This window comes from Clytia hemisphaerica, unplaced genomic scaffold (assembly GCF_902728285.1).
Source record: "Clytia hemisphaerica strain Z4C2 unplaced genomic scaffold, Clytia hemisphaerica genome assembly, whole genome shotgun sequence".
Taxonomy (NCBI): domain Eukaryota; kingdom Metazoa; phylum Cnidaria; class Hydrozoa; order Leptothecata; family Clytiidae; genus Clytia; species Clytia hemisphaerica.
Genome location: NW_027104389.1, coordinates 580,046 through 599,765, shown reverse-complemented (window position 1 = coordinate 599,765; position 19,720 = coordinate 580,046). Strand labels below are relative to the sequence as shown.

At 38.1% G+C, this 19,720-nt stretch overlaps 1 protein-coding gene across 1 annotated transcript; it reads right to left on the bottom strand.

Moving 5' to 3' along the window:
* Positions 1 to 1,550: 1,550 nt before the first annotated feature.
* Positions 1,551 to 19,632, bottom strand: LOC136819631 (golgin subfamily A member 4-like). The gene is made up of 9 exons (XM_067075869.1): positions 18,129 to 19,632; positions 17,178 to 17,383; positions 15,797 to 15,925; positions 14,898 to 15,062; positions 12,633 to 13,838; positions 10,050 to 11,667; positions 9,645 to 9,776; positions 2,876 to 8,887; positions 1,551 to 2,207 (listed from the first exon to the last, which is right to left on the bottom strand). The coding sequence occupies exons 1-9, from the start codon at positions 19,312 to 19,314 to the stop codon at positions 1,939 to 1,941; spliced, it is 10,923 nt and encodes a 3,640-aa protein (XP_066931970.1). The 5' UTR covers positions 19,315 to 19,632; the 3' UTR covers positions 1,551 to 1,938.
* Positions 19,633 to 19,720: the final 88 nt, after the last annotated feature.

Sequence of the window (19,720 nt, the reverse complement as noted above, 5' to 3'; positions counted from 1 at the left end):
CCTAAGGGGGGTTAGCACTTAAGGAAGGGGTCCTCTTACCTAAGGGGGGGGGTCTTGACCCCTCTAGAAACTATGTGTCCATTCCAATAATTTGAGCGACTTTAGATATTTTATTTTCCAAAATTGATTTTTTTTCAGATCAGAAATAGAAATACAAAATAAATATACATATTTACAACAAAAATTCTGGCAAATTTTGAGAAATGTTATTAATTGATGAAATTATACAGAAACCAGACTCGTCAATGGTGGTTATAACAAGTGAACTGGCACGAGGAATGGTAAGTGTACTTCAATTTTCAATTTTTCTTATGGTTTTTGTTTCCATCCCTCAGTGAAAATACCGTTTCATTAGGCTTTTCCAGAAAATTTGAATATGGGGGGAGGGTGGAGGATATAACATTTTTTGGAAATTTACCCCCGGACTTTTGACCCCCGGACAAGCATTTGTTGACCCCATGGACAATCAAAATTACCCTCAAACAAAGGAAAATTACTTTCAAACTGAGCAAGTTTACCCCTGGATAAGTCAAATTTTGTAGATATTACACTACTCCCGGACACTATATCCTCCACCCCTCATGTACGGACAATTTTCTGGAAGAGTCTATTGAAATCCCATCATATGATCCCATCGGTCCCTATATCTTTTTGGACCTACCCCGGTGGGGTGGAGGTCCTATAAATTCACCTCTGTCCGTCCGTCCGTCCGTTCGTTACCAGCTTTTCTCGAGATTGAATCATAGGAATCATTTGATTTTTGGTACAAAGGTGCAAAACGGTGGTGGCCAAAATGTGACGGAGCCCGATTTTCGCAAAAAGAAATTTTTGGGCAAATTTGGGCCAAAAAACGGCTAAAAAACGGGTTTTTTGGACTTTGTGAAAAATTGGATCATTAATTTTTTCTGATTTTTTGCATGAAAGTAGGGTACCATCATCGGTAAAAGATGGCTCAAGCAGATTTTTGCAAAAAAATTTATTTGGCTTAAAAAACACATGTTTATCTATAAGAATCACTATTAATAAGCATACATCAATGTTCTTAGTCAAATTACTCAATTTCTTTATGAGATAGATGTTTTTTGCTCATGAGAGCTTACTCTTGAAGAATATGTGTGTTTAGACATGAAATTTTGGTTGCTTGGCGTGTTTTTATAGAAAAACTGGCCAAGTTCAATATTTTTTTATAAGCACATTATCAATTACTTAGGTATTAGCTTTTCTCGAGATTGGCTCTTCCATTCTTTATGATTCTTTGCACAAAGATGCATAACTATAAACCCTCGAATGTGACTGAGCCCGATTTTCGAAAAAAAATGTTTTTGGGCAAATTTGGGTCAAAAACGGCTAAAAAAGGGTTTTTTGGACATTGTGAAATATTGGATCGTTGTTTTTTTCTGATTTTTTGCATGAGAGTAGGTAAAAGATGGGTCGAGCAGATTTTTGTAAAAAAACTTTTCAGCTCAAAAAACGCATCTTTATCTATAAGAATCACTATTAATAAGCATACATCAATGTTCTTAGCCAAATTACTCAATTTTTTGATGAGATAGATGTCTTTTTGATGCTCACGAAGTCTTGAATATGAAAGAATATTTCAAGAACATGAAATTTTGGTTTCTAAACGTTTTTTTTATAAGAAACAAACGACTAATTTTAATAAATCGTCACTATTTGTGTTCTGAATGATTGTTTAACGTTCATGCTCACGTAGATATCAATTATATATGTGTTAAATGCATAACCAGGTAGGTCCATAAAAGTATCACTTGTTTATCCTTCAATTTCGCTAGAAACTGTTACATAATCAAATCTTTAATAAAACTGAACTAATAAGCTTTATACAAACTATATACAATATTTACATGTCCAATGAAATGAAGTCCAGGTTTCAAAATCCTATATTTGTAAACCATCACTGTACGCGCGGGCGGTCAATTATTGTCGTACGCGTTTCTTAAGGGTTTCAATTTCCAAGTCCTTGCGTTTCACTTCATTAGCCAGTTGTTTAGCTTTAACTTGGAAAACGATTTTTTCCTGGAAACTAGTTTCCATTCTCTTTTTAATGGACGCCATGTGTTCCGTTTCAACATTTTTAAAACACGTTTTCAAATTTTCGAGTTCCACTTTGTGTCTTTCTTCTCTCTGATTGATTTGAATTCCCAAAATCATGTTTTCGTCGCGTCCTTTTTGAAGTTCGTTCAAGACTGTAAGACAAAGATCGATTAGAAAATTTAAAATTCTCAAAAAAGTGATCAATTCTTGATAAGTGTAAGTCAAGATGACGTCATGTTTTCTAACGAACGCACCCAAAGAAAGCCGTCAAAACCCGGCTTTTTTCGGGTGTTGTTATTTTCAACACGAGCAAATTTTAAGAGCAAATTTACCAAGGTTTTTACAAATTCTGTCATTTTCTGGGGGTATCCACACATTTTCAAGTAATTTTATGGTTTGAAAAGGGTTGTCCACCCCCTGTATGGATATAGACCGATTCGCCAAAATCCAGTTAAGGACTATCCTCAAGCAAACCTCAAGCAAGCTGCCTGTTCCTAACTGACATAAATTTCACCCACGAAGCCAAAACAAACAAAAAACTATGCGCAGGTCCAAAGGGAAATATTTGAAGACTTTGAGCTATTAAGGTGTTACTAAATCATCCTGTTCATATTCGTTCTACCAAAATGGCTGATCGTGGGTGAAAATGACGTCACACGGAATCGGTCTACAAAATGGGCAGCTTTATAAGATGTAAAAGATGTATTAAGAACAGATTAAGAACATGCCTTTTAAATAAAGAAGTAGGGTCAAGTGAAGTTTGTGCGTGCGTCATTTGTAGTCAAGACAACGAACGAGTGAATAGTCGGTAGTCACTCACCGTCTGTCTTTGTCGTCTCAAGTTGTTGTAAACGAATTTGTAGTTCCGATAATAGTCGTTGTAAATTCTCGTTTTCGTTATTTGTCGTTTTATTGGAATGTTTAATTCGCTGGATTTCGTTTTGTAATGATTTCACTTGCTCTTGATAAAATAAGTTTTGTTCTTGTGTTTTCAATTGTAATTCTCGTAACCGACTGATCTCGCAATCGTCGTCCCTCGTAAAATTCTCGTTTAACGACAAATCTTCGGTATCGCTTTCGTCTCCCGTTAAATTTGACGCATCTTGTGTATCAAGTGCCGAGAAAAGTTTGATTGAATTCAGAGGTGTAACTTCTGAGATTTCCGAATTGTCGTTCTCAAACACGTGCAAAAATCGTTCCCGCGTGTCTCGATCATTTTGACATAACTTTTGCTCGATGTCCCGAAATCGATTTGTAACCTTATTCAATTCTAATTGTAATTTATCGCTTTGTTTACATTTCTGCATTAAACGTTGTCGAAGCTCAGCAATCTGGTTGTGTAAGTCTTGTTCGGTTCGTTCTCGATTATTCAGCTCCTCTACCAAAACTTTAACATTATTCGTTTTTGAATAATCGAGTTTTTCATCGATTTCGGATATTGTCTCATTTTGACCACGTAATTCAACATTTATCCCTCGTAACTGCTCAATCTCTTCTCTTAAACTTCTAATTTCGTCATCTTTTATATCAATACACATTCGTAAAGAAGCAATCTCGATTGATTTTTCGCGTAACTCTTTATAACTTGCGTACAACTTCGTGCGAACTCCAACTGCATTCGAACCATCTTCATCACTTGGCATATCAGGTGAGGCTTGTAACATTGAACGGAGCTCTGTAATCCGATCCTTGTAGACTTCTATATCCTCTTTTAAATTCTGGCTGGTCAGATCCAAACGATCTTTTTCTTCCTTCAAGCGAATATAATCACCGCGACATTTTTCAAGATCACGTGACAAATTCTTATTGCGCGTTCGAACATTATTCAATTGTTTTGAAAGCTCAACAATAGAATCTGAAACATCTTCATCCTGATTGGTCGATAAAACATCCCTATTGTCTAACTCGTCTTCTGATTGGCTTAAATCATCATCACGTGACACATTCAAGGATGACGCTGTGACGTCAAGATCGTTTGATTTCAATTTGAAATTGAGTTTTCGGATTAGGTCTTCTTTACTATCAATTTCGTCACGAAATTTTTGCTGCATTGTTAGAAATTGTTTCGATTCTTCACGCCTCTTATTCAAGGAAGACAATAAAATTTGCGACTGGTCTTCTTGCATTTGTATTTCTTGTTGCAAGGTCTGTATTTTCGAATTCTTTGAACCTATTTCATGACGTAATGCTCCAATCTGATTGGTCCCGTATCCACCATCTTGTTCTGCTTGAACCAATCGATGTTCGAGTTCTTGAATCTTTAAAGCCTTTGACGCCACCTCATGATGTAATGCTTCAATCTGATTGGTCCCGTATCCGCCATCTTGTTCATCTTTATCCAATTGCTGTTCGAGTTCAATCTTCATTCGATTGATAGTCAAGTCTTGTTCATGTGATTTCACTACCCATTTTTCGATCTCATTTTCAAGGCGTTGTTCCGACTGTAGCTTTTCGTCAAGCTCTCTTTCAAGTTTTTCAATTTCGAAACACAATTTCTCGTAATTACCTGAATCCCCAGTGTTCTGTTCTCGTAACAGTTTAATTTCTTCGTCTCGCTTTTTGAGTTCTCGCGTAAGTGTTTTACGATCTTCTTCTTCATCTGCTCGTAACTGAATCTCGCTTTCGAGTTCCTTAGTTACGTTTTCCAATTCTTGAATATTTCGCTCGTTATTCAGTCGTAAACGCTCGAAAGCGTCATCTTTTCGTTTGTTTTCTCCCTCTAAGCCCTCGATAATCTCCTGAAGTTGTTCAATCATATGAGCTTGTTTTTGGAACTCAGTCTCAAAGCTCTTGACTTGATCTTCAGTCAGCGTTTCACAGCGGCTTGACTCGTCCTCTTCTAGCTCGCGTTCTCGATAGCTCCTTAGATCAGATTCTATGCTCTCCATCTTCGACTCTTGCGATTTCAAGCTTGTTTCACTTTCTTCAAACTCTCTCCTCAAGATTTCATGTTTTTCATTCAAATCATTTAAATATCCCAAAGTTTTCTTTAAATCTGTTCTTGTATTTTCTAGCTCATTAACCAGCTCACTTTTCTCATTTTCAAGCGCGTTCATTTGTGACCGCGCGCTCGCTAGCTCTTCCTCAAGGTCTTCATTGCAACCTTGAAGTATCTCCAGCTCAACTTCCAACTCTTCCAATCCTTGACTCAACAACGGATGATCAGGATCACAAGGTACTGCCATTGAATTTTGTACCTCCTCAGGCTTAATAATCTCTTCCTCAATAGCGGTCGTTTTAGACGGTGGCACTTCTATTATCTCTTCTTCAATGGAGGGCATTTTGGGCGGTGGTACTTTCTTTTTCTCAGCTTCCAACCAACCAATCTTTTTCTTCAAAAGATGCATTTCACTTGTCACGTGAGCAATCTCACTCTCAGCTGCATGCTTATAGGAATCATAATCCGCCAAAATGCCTTTCAACTCCATCTTCCCCTTCTCTAGACTAGCTATCAATCGTTTCACCTCACTCTTCTCTTTTTCCAGTTCTCCTTCAACCGATCTTAACTTTTCGTTCAAAGCATCTACTTGTGGTTCCATATCACGCATCTTTTGTTCCATCAATTGCGCATGCGTTTGTGAACTTTCAAGAGCTTGTGCAATATCCATAATCTCCTTCTCATTATTATGTTTCTCCTTCAATTCTTTTGTCATAATTTCATCTTTTTGTTTCAAATTATCAATCTTCTCTCTCAACATTTTAACATCTTCTTCCAGCCTCTTTTTGGTGTTGATCTCTTGAATCAGCCTCGTTTTGGCTTCCTCCATTGCTTTGACGGTCTCATCAAGATATTTTTCCGATTCTTGATCTTTTTCTTGTATCTTTTCATTCAACCCTAAAATTGTTTCTTCATATTTCTTCTCCAACTCCTCAAATTCTTGTTGCTCCTGTTGTCGAACCGCTAACTCTTGTTCTTTAATTTTGTCAACATGCGCGCGTAATTCTTGTATGATTTCATTCCTTTTGATGATTTCCGCGCTGCTCATAGAAAGCTCCTGCCGTAACGTGGCTATAGCTTCTAAATCGTCCTTAGAGCTTTGACTAGCCTTTGATTTCTCTTTCAGCTCTTGTTTTAGCCTGTGTACTTCTTCCACCCTTTCTCTCAGTTGTTCATTAATATCTTGAAGTTCTTTTGTTTTCTCTAAGAGTTCTTCTTTGACCGCCTTCAACTGTTTATTCTTTTCAGCGATGTTCGTACCTTTATATTTCTTCTGTAGTTTGGAATATTCCTCAACCTTTTTACGTAAGGCTTCGTTTACACTGTCCACTTCTTGACCCTTCGTCTTTAATTCCTCTTTTAGACGTTTTATCTCTTGAGCTTTGGCACCCTTCACGCCCTTACCGCCTTTTCCGGTCTGAAGTTTAGACATTTCCTCCGTCTTACTTTCCAATCGAGTTGATAGAGCGTCGTTATCCAAATTCCGTTGATCGATTTCATTTCCCAAATTTATAATGGTCTCGTTTAATTGGTTGATCTCGCTTTCCCAATCCACCTCTTTTTGGCGTATTTTCGAAAGCTCACATTCAGTATTCTTCAAAGTCTCGTCTAAGACCTCCATTTCCTGGACCTGTTGCTCGACTTGTACATTAAGTACATCCACCTGTCGCTGAGCTTCGTCATTTACTATATTACGCGCTTCCAAACTATTCTTTAACTCCTCAATCTGTGTCGTAAGTTTCGTGTTTTGGTCTAGTAATTGTATATTTTGTGTCGCAATTTGGTTGTTACGTCCTCGTATCTGTACTCGTAAATCGTCATTAAATTCACTCATATTTTCAGCTAAATTCACGTAATTTGTTTGTAAAGTTTCGTTTTCGTGTTCAAGTTCGTAAACATCATTTTTAATAGTTCGTAATTCAGTCATACATTTTTTCGAGATTTGAAAATCGATTACGTAAATTAATCGATCACGTCCGAGTATATCGAGTGTATCGTGTTCGTTCATGTCGAGTTGTCCTCGATAAATATCGAGTTCTTGTCTAACATCATCTCTTACCTCTTTTCCCGATTTCTTTTCCGTTTGTTTCCCCGATTTTCCCGATAATCTTTTAACGGGTGAAACTGGGATTCGGGATTGGCTCTTCTTTGTCGATTCTGTTTTCTTGGAGCTGGCATCCTTTCCATCTACGGCAATTTCATACATCGTTTCGTACCCAGGCTCCAATTCTTCATATAACGGCTCCTGATTGGCTAGTTCCTCTTGTTGTCTTGGCAACTCAGGTGTCAACAAGGTAGCCTCGTTCCCATCGAAATGAAGTTCTTGATCCATAAGGAAATCTCTGCTATCATTCGATTTTGTTTTCTCTTGGACTTTTTCTAACTCCTGGTGATAGCTCTCAGCTTTGGTTTTCCACTCAGCTACTTCGCTTTTACTTTTCTTCAACTTCTCTAACACCGAAGACATTTCATCCTCTTTTGTTTTGTTAATGAGATCGTTCACTTTTTTCTGTGATTTCGAGTTTGTTGATTTACCGTCTTTGATCTCCTCAATGGCGGTCAGAAGCTCTCGAATTCTTTTTCGCTTCTGCTCGTTATCATTGTTGAGCGTATTAATCTCCGTTCGCTGCTGTGCGATCTTTTTATCCGCCATCTTTAATTTCTTGACGTAATCAGCACTCGTTTTCAAGCCTTTCTCACCGATAGCCTGAGTCAAGATCTTATTCTCCTCGACAACTTCTTCCAGCCTCTTCTTCAGCTCCAACTGCGCGCGATTTTTCTCACTGCGTGAAGAATCAAAAGCCGACACGACGTCACTCATCGTGTCGTCTCGAGGTGCCATCGGACTTTTAGTAGGACTTGGGCTTCTTGATATCGGACCACGTTTCAACTTCTCAATCTCGCGTTCTTTATCAACTAGCCTCTGTTTCAAGACTCTCACTGCATCACTAGCCTGACCATCAACGTTATCTAGATCCCCAGTACCACCATCGCGATCCTTTAGCCTGCGTTCCATATCCTTTAGCTTAGTTTCCAACACAAACTTCTCTGCTTTATTAGATGCTAAATCATTGATCAACTTCTCGACATTTTCTTCACGCCGTGGCGCTCGTTCGCCGGTCTTCGACCCCACCTCGGTGTCCAGTTTGATTCTCAGCTTATGCAGATCTTTAGACATATCATACATCTGTCGTTGTTTCAAAACAATATCATTTTTCAAATCTGCATTCTCTTTCGCAATCCTCTTCAAGTCATCCCGCAGCATATGGATGGTTCCGTATTCGTCCCGGGCGAAACTCATATACCCGGCCCTGTATTCCGCCTCCTTCTGCAATTTGTCTCGTTGATCCGTCATTTCTTTCAGCTTACGTTCCAAATAATTGATTCTTCTTTTGAGCTCGTCGTTCTCTTTGTCATTTTCCTCTCTCATCTTTCGCATTATATTCAATGCTGTATCCCGTTCTTTCAATTTCGCGATCAGTGATGATAAATCGGGATTACCACCTGTACCCGTTTCGGAATAGTAATGAATTTCGGTTATTTTCGGATTCATTTCGTTAGCTAAAGCTTCATTGTCAGCTATGACGTCACCAACCATTCGATCTTGATTTTGTTTCAATAGATTCATTAAGCGAGCCAATCGGCTTCGTTCTTTTGCCACGTGATCGAGCTCCGTCTTTAGTTTTTGCACGTGGTTCTCACGTGTCTCAAGGTCACGTGTTGCGTCTTCTAACTCATCTTGCGTAACCTCGAATTCCGTTTGTTTAGCGTCTAAACGTAAGTTGAGTTCTTCCGCACGTAGCTGTAACTCTCGATGACGGTTCTCGACATCCGACAGACGACGTCTTAAGATCCATAAACGTGATTTGTAATCTCTTGCATCGAAGTCATTTCCTGAAAAATAAAAATATTTATCTCATGGCATGGAAAGGAGGTACGCCTATTTTTTTGGGAAGTAGAATCAACAAAAGAATTCCTCAAAATTTTTTGTTGTCGATTCTATTGTTTCAAGGTCAAAAATTCCAGTGAGGATGATTTTGGAGTGCATTTTCCGTCAAATTTTCAGTGGGAATAAAAACAAAATCAAGTTCCCAGTAGGGCTGAAATTGTGGAGTATTTTTCCCAACGGTGACGAAATTTTGGACAAATTTTTTAGTGAGGCGGGGTTCACAACGGGTTTGTGACATAGGGGTGCCCTTAAAAGATCAGAAGATATGTTTACCACAACTTCTATTTTTGTTTTCTTTTGAAAGGATTGTTATGGAGAATGATTTTGTTTAAAATATTTTAGTCGACGTTAGATTTGTAGTTTGTTGTCGATTTTAAAGCAGAGTCTCTCTGACTCGAACCTCTCTAACTCTGAATGTCGCCTTAACTCGAACAAGTTTTATGGTTCCTTCACTTAACAATGCCTTATAAACCTTACTCTATAACTCGAAATGTCCTGAATACAAACAAATTTGTGTTCCCGTGCGATTCGAGTTATGGAGACCAAACTGTACTAATTCAAATATATGGGAGATGGTGGGAGAAGAATCTCTCGAAACGTAGCCAAACGTAAATCTCGTGATCCAAGCCACGATAAACTTCCAATAATTCAAATATAAGTAACAGATTCTTCATTTATGAAAAAAAATGCTCATCTTCTTACCATACTCGTCTTTCTCAAGATCTTCATCCACTTTCACTAGACCCTCATTGAGTATAGTGTTGATGTTTGTGATAGTTGCACCCGCATTGGTAAATAATTCCCAAATGTCGTCTCGTTGTTTTGAATTGTCACCTGTGAGTGGAACAATAGTGTTAAAGCTCGTTGATAATATCTACACGTTTTTTTCTAAGAACATTGATGGTCAAAATATTTAAGAATAAATTAAATTAATTTTAAGGCTTAAATGGCTCTAAAACAGCCGATTTCTAAGGGAATTGCACAAAAGTTGATGATGAAAGAAAGAACTTTTTAAGAAACGTTTTAGGCTAAGAACTCAAAAAGATTAAGAACATCCGAAGGTTTCAAAAATTCGAATTAGAGAGAGTTAGCTGTGATATGACAAACCTTTTTTTCGGTCATATTTCTCTTCTAACGAGACAAACTTCTTCTTCAAACTTTCATAATCTGTAGTGTATTGTTGTAAGGCGTTCTCTAAAAGCTTTGCGGTGGAGTGTTGTTGAAGAATTAAGTGAGATCTCAAAGTGCCTGTCAGGTGTCCATGCCCACGCTCCATGTCAGAGATGATTTTTGTTGAAGCTATATTTTCTTCTTCTAAAGAAAGTAGTTTAGCTCTCATGATCTGGTTTTCAATCTGTAGCTTCCTGATTAGCCTCTGTTGGTCTTTCTTCATCTGCCGTTCATTCTCATCTAGCCCCAAATCACTGCGATGCGTATCAGGGCTAAGTAAAGCTAGCCTCCTTTCAACATCTTGGTCAAGCCAGTTCTTGAAATGTGTCTCGTTCGATTTAGCCTTCATTTTCTGCACCTCCTCGACCAGAGTCTCGTTGATGTCTTGCAATTCTTTGTTTTGTTGTTTGAGGTAATCGAGTTCGCGACTTAACTCGATGATCTCATCACGTGCTTTAGCAGTCTCGTCTTCAAAACCTTGCACAACATCGATATTGTCTGCGTTACTTTCTTGAAGATTCGTTTTCAATGATTTATTCTCACGGTCAAGTAGGATATTCTTTTGTCGAACTTGTTCTAACTTGTTCTGCAAAATAACACGGTCGTCCTGAAGTGTGTTTAGGTCATCGGTCAAATTCTTGATCTCTGTTTCGCGTTCATCCGAGCTCGTTTTTTCTTCCAACAAATCTCGTAGTTTTGTTATCTCCTCAACCGCCTGTTTCACCTCATCGTCCGCGCGGCTCAAATCTCTTCGCGCGTCACACAGTTCGTCTTCCAATTTCAACACGTTTTGTTGGCTCTCCTCCGCAGCGTGCTCTAATCTACGCTTCTCCCTCCTCCACGCGTCCGAATCTTGTTGCAGTTCTTCTGCTTTTTTTCGCTCGCGGTCAGCTATTTTCGCCATGCGATGAAGATCATCTTTCGTCTTGCTGTCAATCAAAACACCTTCCATATCAGGTACCAAATATGACCCTCCATCGCCGAGCTCCTCTCTCAAAACAGTTATTTCTTCTTCGAGATCCTTGATCTTTTGGTCCTTTTCATCAGGTTGTGAACCACCAAAATTCTTCAACGCATCTCTTAGATTCTTTACTTCATACTCCAAAGCCTTCTTCGAATTTTCCACTCGACCAAGTCGTTTACACTCGTCTTTCAACTCTCGTATCTCCTTATTCTGCTGTCGTGTCTTTTCCGCCATTTTGATTTTCTCGTCCTCCATTTTGCGAAGCTGGCTTTCAATTTCGGACGAATTTTGATTGGCATCTACTAAATCTTCATTCATAGAGAATGACCGTCTGCGTACACGTCTGGTTGTTCCTGATCCACTGCGCTCGTTCTCAAGCTCCGCTATCTTAGTCTGCATATCTTTGATCCGCTGCCGCTTCCGCAAGTTGCTATCAACGAGTTCCCTTTTATTGTCACTCAAACCAAGCCGTAAGAGCTCATTTTCTTCGTGTAGTCGTTTAACCTCATCCGTCTGTAACAAGATATTTTGAACCAAACCTGGATATGGTTTATTTAGAGATTCCCTCAGTGTCGCATTCTCTTCAATCACCTAATGAAAATATAATATCGTATTTTATAAGAACAAACTATACCAGAACTTAGACTTTTGCCAAAATGCTAAGAACAAGTTAAGAACATTTTAAGGCTTAATTTCTTAGGAAAATTAGACGGAAATACTCACAAAATGGTTAAAATAAAAACGTGTACGGAACATTGAGTTTAAAGCCCGAAGGGCTAGAGTTCAATCTCTAACCTTTCTCAGGCAAGAAAAGCCTTAAAAAATGCGCCACATTTTTGACGACAGATTGAATCTAGCAATTCCTTTGTTTACGATTGATATTTTTTTCGAAATTCAGTGGTAAATTTTAGTTTCAATCTGTCATTTGTGTAAAAACCAGGCGAGCCGCTCAAGGCCGCGCAACTTTGGTAGGATTTGTTGGCCTCAAATCCTACCAAGGAGATTGACTTCTAGCCCTTCGGGCTTATACTTCATTGGTACGGAGCCATGAATTGATTTTAGACTCTTATGAGATTTGAAAATAATTTGGAAAAATATGTTAAAAAGATATCAACAAAGATTATTTCTTTAAGAATAAGAACAACTTTAAAACCCAAGCCTGAAATTCAGACACCGTTGGGACCCCAGCCCAACTGGAAAATTCGGAAAAAATCTCGTCCCCGGTGGGAAAATACTCTACAATTTCATCCCCATTCGACTCTTATTTCAGCCCCATTCAAAATTCAATGTAAAAAATCGCACTCCAAATCATCCCCACCGGATCTTTCGACTTTTTTATCCAAATTGGGTTTTCAATAGAAAATTTTATCCCCACTGTGGAATTTTATTTATTTATTTATTCTTTATTTAGAAAAGGATTCACCGGGCTGACAGAGACAGGGGTGTATTCAGCCTACTGTAAGAACCAAAAATATAAAATACTAATATTCTAAGAACATTTTAAGAACAAATCTCGAAAGCTAATCACAGCCGAGGGTAACCCAAACTTGTCATACCTGGTGAAATTGTTGATCCATTTTCTTCTCATTTTGTGCGTCGCTCTTTGTTGTCATCTGTTTCCTTAGCGACCGATTTTCGTTCCGTAAATTATCAACTCCTTCTTCCAAAGTGATAATTTTACCGACCAGATCTTTGTGTGATGAACTGAGAATTTTCTTGATTTTCTGGAGCTCGATTTCAATCGATGAGTTGTTCTCGTCTTTATCGTTTGCTTTCGAGGATAACGTATTGATCAAATCGTTAATCAATTTTTTATCCGATTCCGCATTGACTTCTTCGCGCAATTTCTCGATCATTTGATTCTTTTGTTTAATGATATCGATATACTTGGCAATCGATTCTTTCGAGTTTTCATCGGATTCTTGGCTCGATAGTTTAATCTTAGCATCATCTAATTGATCTCGTAAACCCTCGATTGTTTTCGTTTTACGCTGTATAATATCGATATATTTAGTAGTCGATTCTTTCGAGTTTTCATCGGATTCTTGTCTGGATAATTTGGCTCTGGCTTCGTCTAGTTGATCTCGTAGATCCTCGATAGCTTTCGTCTTTCGCTGTATAATATCGATATATTTCTCAACCGATTCTTTCGAGTCATTCGAGCCTTTTTCGTTACTCGAATCTTGATTTAATCGACGTAATTCCTTTTGTAATTCATCGATGATTCGATCTTTCGTTTGAATCGTTTCCAAATGTTTCTCGTTATCATCGATTAATGATTCGATAACTTGACCCTGTTCATCGCTTGTTTTGTCGATTCGAACATACGAATTATTACGAAGAGTCGAGTTCAAAATCGATTCTTTCTCCGATAAAGCTTTCGATAGATCACTTTCCAGTTGTCGAATTCGCTTTGTTTGTTGAACGTAAGATGCTGCGTTTAGGTTCAAGGGATACGCCTGTCTATCGATTTGATTCGATTGGTATGTTTGTAACTCGATTTCACACGCATGTAATCGATTGATCAATTCTTCGTTCTCGATTGTCACTTCACCTAAGATTTGTAACTTTTCATCTAAATCGATTTTGAGAGTCGAGTTTTCGGTACTCAGCATATTCATTCGTTCTTCGACTTCGATAATGGCTGCTTGTAACATCGATATTTCTGTTGTTATCGTTTCCTCGATTCGCATCGATTCTTTGCGTTGAGTCGTGTTGACACGGATACGTTCCATTGCTTCAAGGGCAGTTCGCATCTCAGTCTACAAAGAAATAGATTTTGTTATAAAGACAACTCTAGCCAAGCTCAGCATGCCCTAGTCTGCTAACATACCCGATATCTACTGAATTTTCAAAGTTCATTGCCGTAGTGGTGTACCACGAAGTGTGCTACACTATGTCATAGCTGAGCTACACCCTGGTATAGAGTAAGCATACCGCCTTAATGTTCATTGGTTCAAATTGCTCATTATAACCACCTGTTTTATTCGAACAGTTCAAGAATTGAATTATTCGAGTTTACTCGACAAAAAAAAAGTTCAGGCCAATCGCATAAAAGAACGTAAATCTGTGACATTTACCGCACTTCACATCACTTGTTTTCGGCCAGGCACCCTCTAACACTTTTTACACCCCTTTCTCAAAGCCCTGGATGGGTTTTCTCCCTCAGTAGAGATGAAAATTACTATCAAAATCCAAATGGGGACAGAAAATCTAATGTTTCCTGCTCGGAAACGCGAATGAGGATGGTTTCGGTGTTCAACTTTTTTCCATTCAATTTCCAATTAGGATAAAAATCCTAGATTTCTTTTAATAGACCTTTTCATAAATTACGTCACGAACATCACTTGCCTCGTTTTGAAACTATTGCCAAGGTGGTTACCTCCCAGTGGATTTTATTAGAACTACTTTCTATTTACAAAAAAATCATTTAATGTCTCAAGGGACATAATCACTATGGTAATTGTTTGAATACGAGGCAAGTGATGTTCGTGACGTAATTTATGAAAAGGTCTATTACAGGGTATTTTCCAGTAGGTGGGGATCCACCGGGCCTTATGTTTACGACTGACGTTGATTGATGTTTTGGTTTAGCCAATCACCGTGCTCAAAAGCTCATTTAATATTAATCTCAGATCTGGATGAAATAGATCAAAGCGGTGCGCCAACCTAGCTAGATTCCCTTAAGGAGCCATGGCCTTTAGATTGAATACGTGCTAGCGCGGAGTAATCAGAATCTACTCGGAGATTAGGTATTTTCTGTTAGGGATGGGGCTCCACCGACACAGGGGTGTTTTTCTTCACATAAAAAAGACACAAACCTTCAGTGTCTCGGCTTCAGTACATTTCTGTTCGAATCGATCTTCAATTTCGACATAATCCGCTCGATGTTTCGATTTCAGTCGTTTTATTTCTCGTTCTTTATCCTCCAAATCTCGCTCCAACTCATCCACTTTCGCGATAAGTTCCTCGCTATCTCGTAAACCCTATAAAATAAAGATTATGGTTTAGTTTCTCGTATAAAAGTATAAAAAGCACTGTATTATAAGGGTCGATGGGTTTAACCATTGCGCTTACAGCCCAAACGGCAAGAGAGAAATCTTCAATCTTTCTCAAGCAAGGAAAAGCGAAGCCTTATATTTGCGTCGCTTTAACCCTATTCGTACTATTTATTGTTTCTGTTCGGGGTGAATAGTTCCTGAAATGGAGCTTTTGGTATGAAATTTTCTGTAAATGTTAAACTTTTATTAAGCTTCAAAATAAAAAAAAATAAAACCTAAAAATTTTCACACCTTGAGCATGATGGCATTTCTGACAGTAAGGTGTCACAAAAATTGACACTTTTCTGATACAAATTTATTTTTTATGTCAAATACATCTTTTAAATCGTATTTATTGAATATTTAGGATAAAATAAGCATTTTAGACGCAGGGAACTTTTTTCTGAAGCCTTTGTTAGAATACAAAAGCTTTTTTTAAGAACAAAGTTTTCGCTCACTTTGGACATAACTAGTGACGTCATCAAAAAAATTTTTTGTCAACAGTTACCTTATATGACAAGGATTTTGTGCGCCATATTTCATCCAAAAAGACGGCACTATATCAAAAGGGGTTGTACAGGAACTCCCCCTGGTTTTGAAAAAACTAGTATGAGAAGAATTAAGAATAACGGATTGAACGCAGTCCTTAATCTTAATACAAAATGATAAACGGATCTTACTTTGATAGCATCATTGAGGTTTTGTTTCAAAACTTCAACTTCTTTCGATTTCTCGTCGACCACCATTCGTAATTGAATCGCTTCTCGTTTGAAAGTTTTCTCACTGAAATCCTTATGTTCGCTTGTCTCCTGTATGTCGGAGAAAAATATCAAATTGGTTTCTTCCATCACACCAGAAAAAGATATACCTGGGGTGTAGGATATAATTAAGTCTGTGACTGCAATCGGAAGTAACCCGAAAGCTCCTCTCTCGATAGCTATCTACCCGCCCGAAGATAGGGGAGTGCGCCACTTGTTCCTCTGGATCTCTCTAATTACCCGTGATCCTTCTCTTAATTTCTTAGAGGAATCAAACACCTTTTTTCTACTATTTTTGATATGCACCATTGCAATGTCTTCTACAGACCCAACAGCTGATTGTGACGTATTGACTGATTTTACGTCACTTACAACCGATCAGTTGTTGGTTCTGTGATGTAATGCCAGAAGACATTGCAATGGCGCATATCATGAAGGATTGAATTCACGACTTTGCGCACCGTACTTGATGCTCCGCCTTTGCACTACGGTCTTAGAAAAGTTTTTTAGTGATTTACCCTCCAAACAATGCACTATTAAATATTCTAATTCTTTTTTTAGGATGATGATTACAGCTGTCCCATAAAATAAGTTTGCTTTGACCATGGATGTGTAAGTGCTTTTATTTCCATTTTGATTTATGCTGTGTTTCAAGACTGGGGAGACTTCAGCCTCCCCACTCTCCAAGCGAATTTTATCTCATTTTGAGCCTTCAGCCTCCCCACTCTTACGGTTGTTCTGCCGGGCTTAAAGTATCCTCGATCACAGATAAAGCGCAACATGTGTTGCCTACTGAGGCATTACCCAAGTTATCTTGAAACATTTGCATCACATATCAATTTTCAAAGTCTTATGTAGGGGGCTAAGTGGGTCTGTGGCATACTTTTACGAACCGATTAAGCCATGGTTGAAATAATCTCAGTCACAACATTGATCTATAGAAACCCAGCCGGCATAGAACGTTATAACAACGTCTTTCTGACGTTCCTAGCGTTTATACAAAATAAGAGGGTAAAAACGAACGAACTATCAAAATCTGTGAACAGTGAAAAATTGACGTAAGTCAGCGAAATTGTCATTAAGTCATTTTTAAATGAACATACAAATGTATGAGGATAAAAAAGGATAACAAATTAAATCTTAAATCTTTGCTGAAAATTTCATTTGTCTTTATTCGATAGAAATTTGTACGTCAAAAATCGAATAATAGGGGTGTTTTTTTACACCCTCGGTACAACGTTAGATCGTCAATGGTTAGATTAACGTTAAAACAACATTTTAGTCCAGCCAGCCATCAACATACCTTAATATACTGTCGTAGTCTTGTAATCTCTGTTTGAGCATCAGTAAAGTTCTTCTCCAGCGTCGACATTTGATCCAAGCATTTGAAAAGTTCACCACGCACCTTCTTATGCACCTCTGGGTGCCATTTTTGTTGTTGATGTTGTTGCGATGACAACGTGTTTGTTTTGGTCATGTCACTTTGTTTGCTTCGTTCGCAAAATCTCTCTAAAGTTTATGAATATATAAAAACAAGCTCTCAATGAATTGGAATCGTTAAGTTTAACTTCAGGGGTTTTGCTTTGTTTTTTGATGGGCTGGTGAATGAAAAAGTAACTCTGGCGAATTTAATATTCCAGGCCGGCGAGTTTTTAGCAAGCCCCGTTTATTGATTAACGTAAATAATTTTTAATGATTTTCTAATCAACTGATGAATGCGTAAGCAAGAAACTTTAAGTATTGAAAAGAAATAAAACGTTTCTTAATCTTTATGTAAATTGTAAATATGTACTGGAGGCGAACCGAACTTTTCGAATTGTAATTTTTTTCGTGTCTTGGACCCGGGCCGGGCCTAAATTGGACCCCTGAGTTAAACCTATTATAATCCCACCTAAATTATAATTTAGCTTTTGAATTGGATGCCGTAGCTACCGGAAGGGCGGGCTTTCCATATCCAATAAATTTTTTACTAATTTTGCATTCTTCTTCCCCAAATAAAATTTGATTTTGAGTTAATTTTCCGGCATATTGAATTGAAAATTTAACCCCAAACTAAAGTTATTGGCCATCACAAAGTCACTTAACCTCAGCCCCATTCCCCAAATTTCAAAATGCTTTCTCTGACACTGGAAATACAAAAGAAAAACTTCGAGAGGAAAAGGTTGAAGTCTTCAATAAAGTCACAGAGTAAAAAACATTTTTAAAGTGTATCTAGTACTGTGCTAAAAGCTCCGGGGAAAGCAAAAAAAGTTACCTGTATTGTAATACTGGTCGTCCTCTCGATCACGGCTGACGTTCAAATTTTCATTTCCATCTCGCTCCATTTCTTCTAATTGGCACATGAGGCGGTCGCGCATATCTTTAGTCGAACATTGCTCAACTCTTTTCTCCAGCTCTTCACAGCGCCGTAATATATCCTTTGCGTCACAACGCACGCCCCGTTCGTTCTCAGCAGGGATACGCTTTTCTTCAGGTATGGTTCTTTCACAGGATGAAAACCGTGATGGGCGTTGTCGCTTTTCATCCAGGCTAGATCTCTTTAAACAATCATCCGAAAAACTACGATTTAGCCTAGATCCGCTACTCTTTTCCCCAACCTTTGATATCATACTCTGGATATTCTCACTCCGGCTAATAAGATATTTCAACTTCTCAGACAACATGACATCTGTGGTGGAGCTCCCTGCGCTCTCCAGCGACGAGACGCTATTGTTATCTCGTATAGGGAAAAGCTCACATTCGACATTAGTTTTCTCCTGCGAAGGAGGGTACGGTAATTGGAATCGTTTGTTTTTAAAGAGCTGTCCTTCGCGTTGTATTGTATCTTCTTCTAAGAGATGTTTTTTAACTTCTTGTAAAATACGCCACAAATTTTCATTATCCTTCTTAAGTTTATTAATCGTGATTTGTTGTTCGCGAGTCTGTTTTGTCGATTCCTTCATCTTTTCGTGTAATTCGTGTCGATTTTCTCGACTCGCTTCGAATTTTGATCGATCCTCGCGTAAAGCTTGTTGTAGTCTCGTTAACTCTTCTAAGTATTCGCGCTTTTGATTTCCTGATTTTCGTAACGATTTTTCGAGCTCGTTCACTTGACTGAGTAGAGTATTGATTTCGGAAAGAAATGTTTTTTGCGAGCATTCGCTGTGATAGCGTACCGACTCCTTACTGTGTAGTAAATTCTCGTAAATTCTTCGTAAAACATCTAAACCTTTATCGATATTTTGATACGATTCTTTCAGTTTCGATGTTGTTTCGTAAATACCCATTTCTTGTATGTCACCATCTTGCGACCGCCCGCGCGTCTGTTTTCGACCGCGCGACGCTAAATATTCATCATCGAAATGTACTTTTCGTTGTTTTTCTTGCTCGTAAAAACGGTTTACTTCGTAGTCATTGCTGCATGAATAATCGAAACTGTGTCTTCGGCCATGTTTTCCCATGTTTATCAATCAACAGAAATGTTAAATATTTTCTTGATAAACTTTTATAAAGCCTCCATATCAAAGTTTTTAAAATCTCAGCATATTTGATATTCTGCGAACTTTAAATTAACAAAGCTTAGTACTCCAAACAAAGGACCAGTTAATAAATTTCCAATATCATAATTATTTTTCATTGAATCCCATAATTAAAGATTGTGCTCAAAATCTACTGGAGGTCGATCTTCTGTTTTGTCTTTGTTCGAACAAAAGAAATCATACAGCAAATGAGTTTGAACTCAAAGAAACGCTTTTCAACCAAGACCTCTGCAGCTGTTCTATTTATACTGAATACCTGATTCGATTCTGTGATTGGCTGTTTTAATGAAATACTGTTCTCTGATTGGCTGGTTGTATCAAATACTGT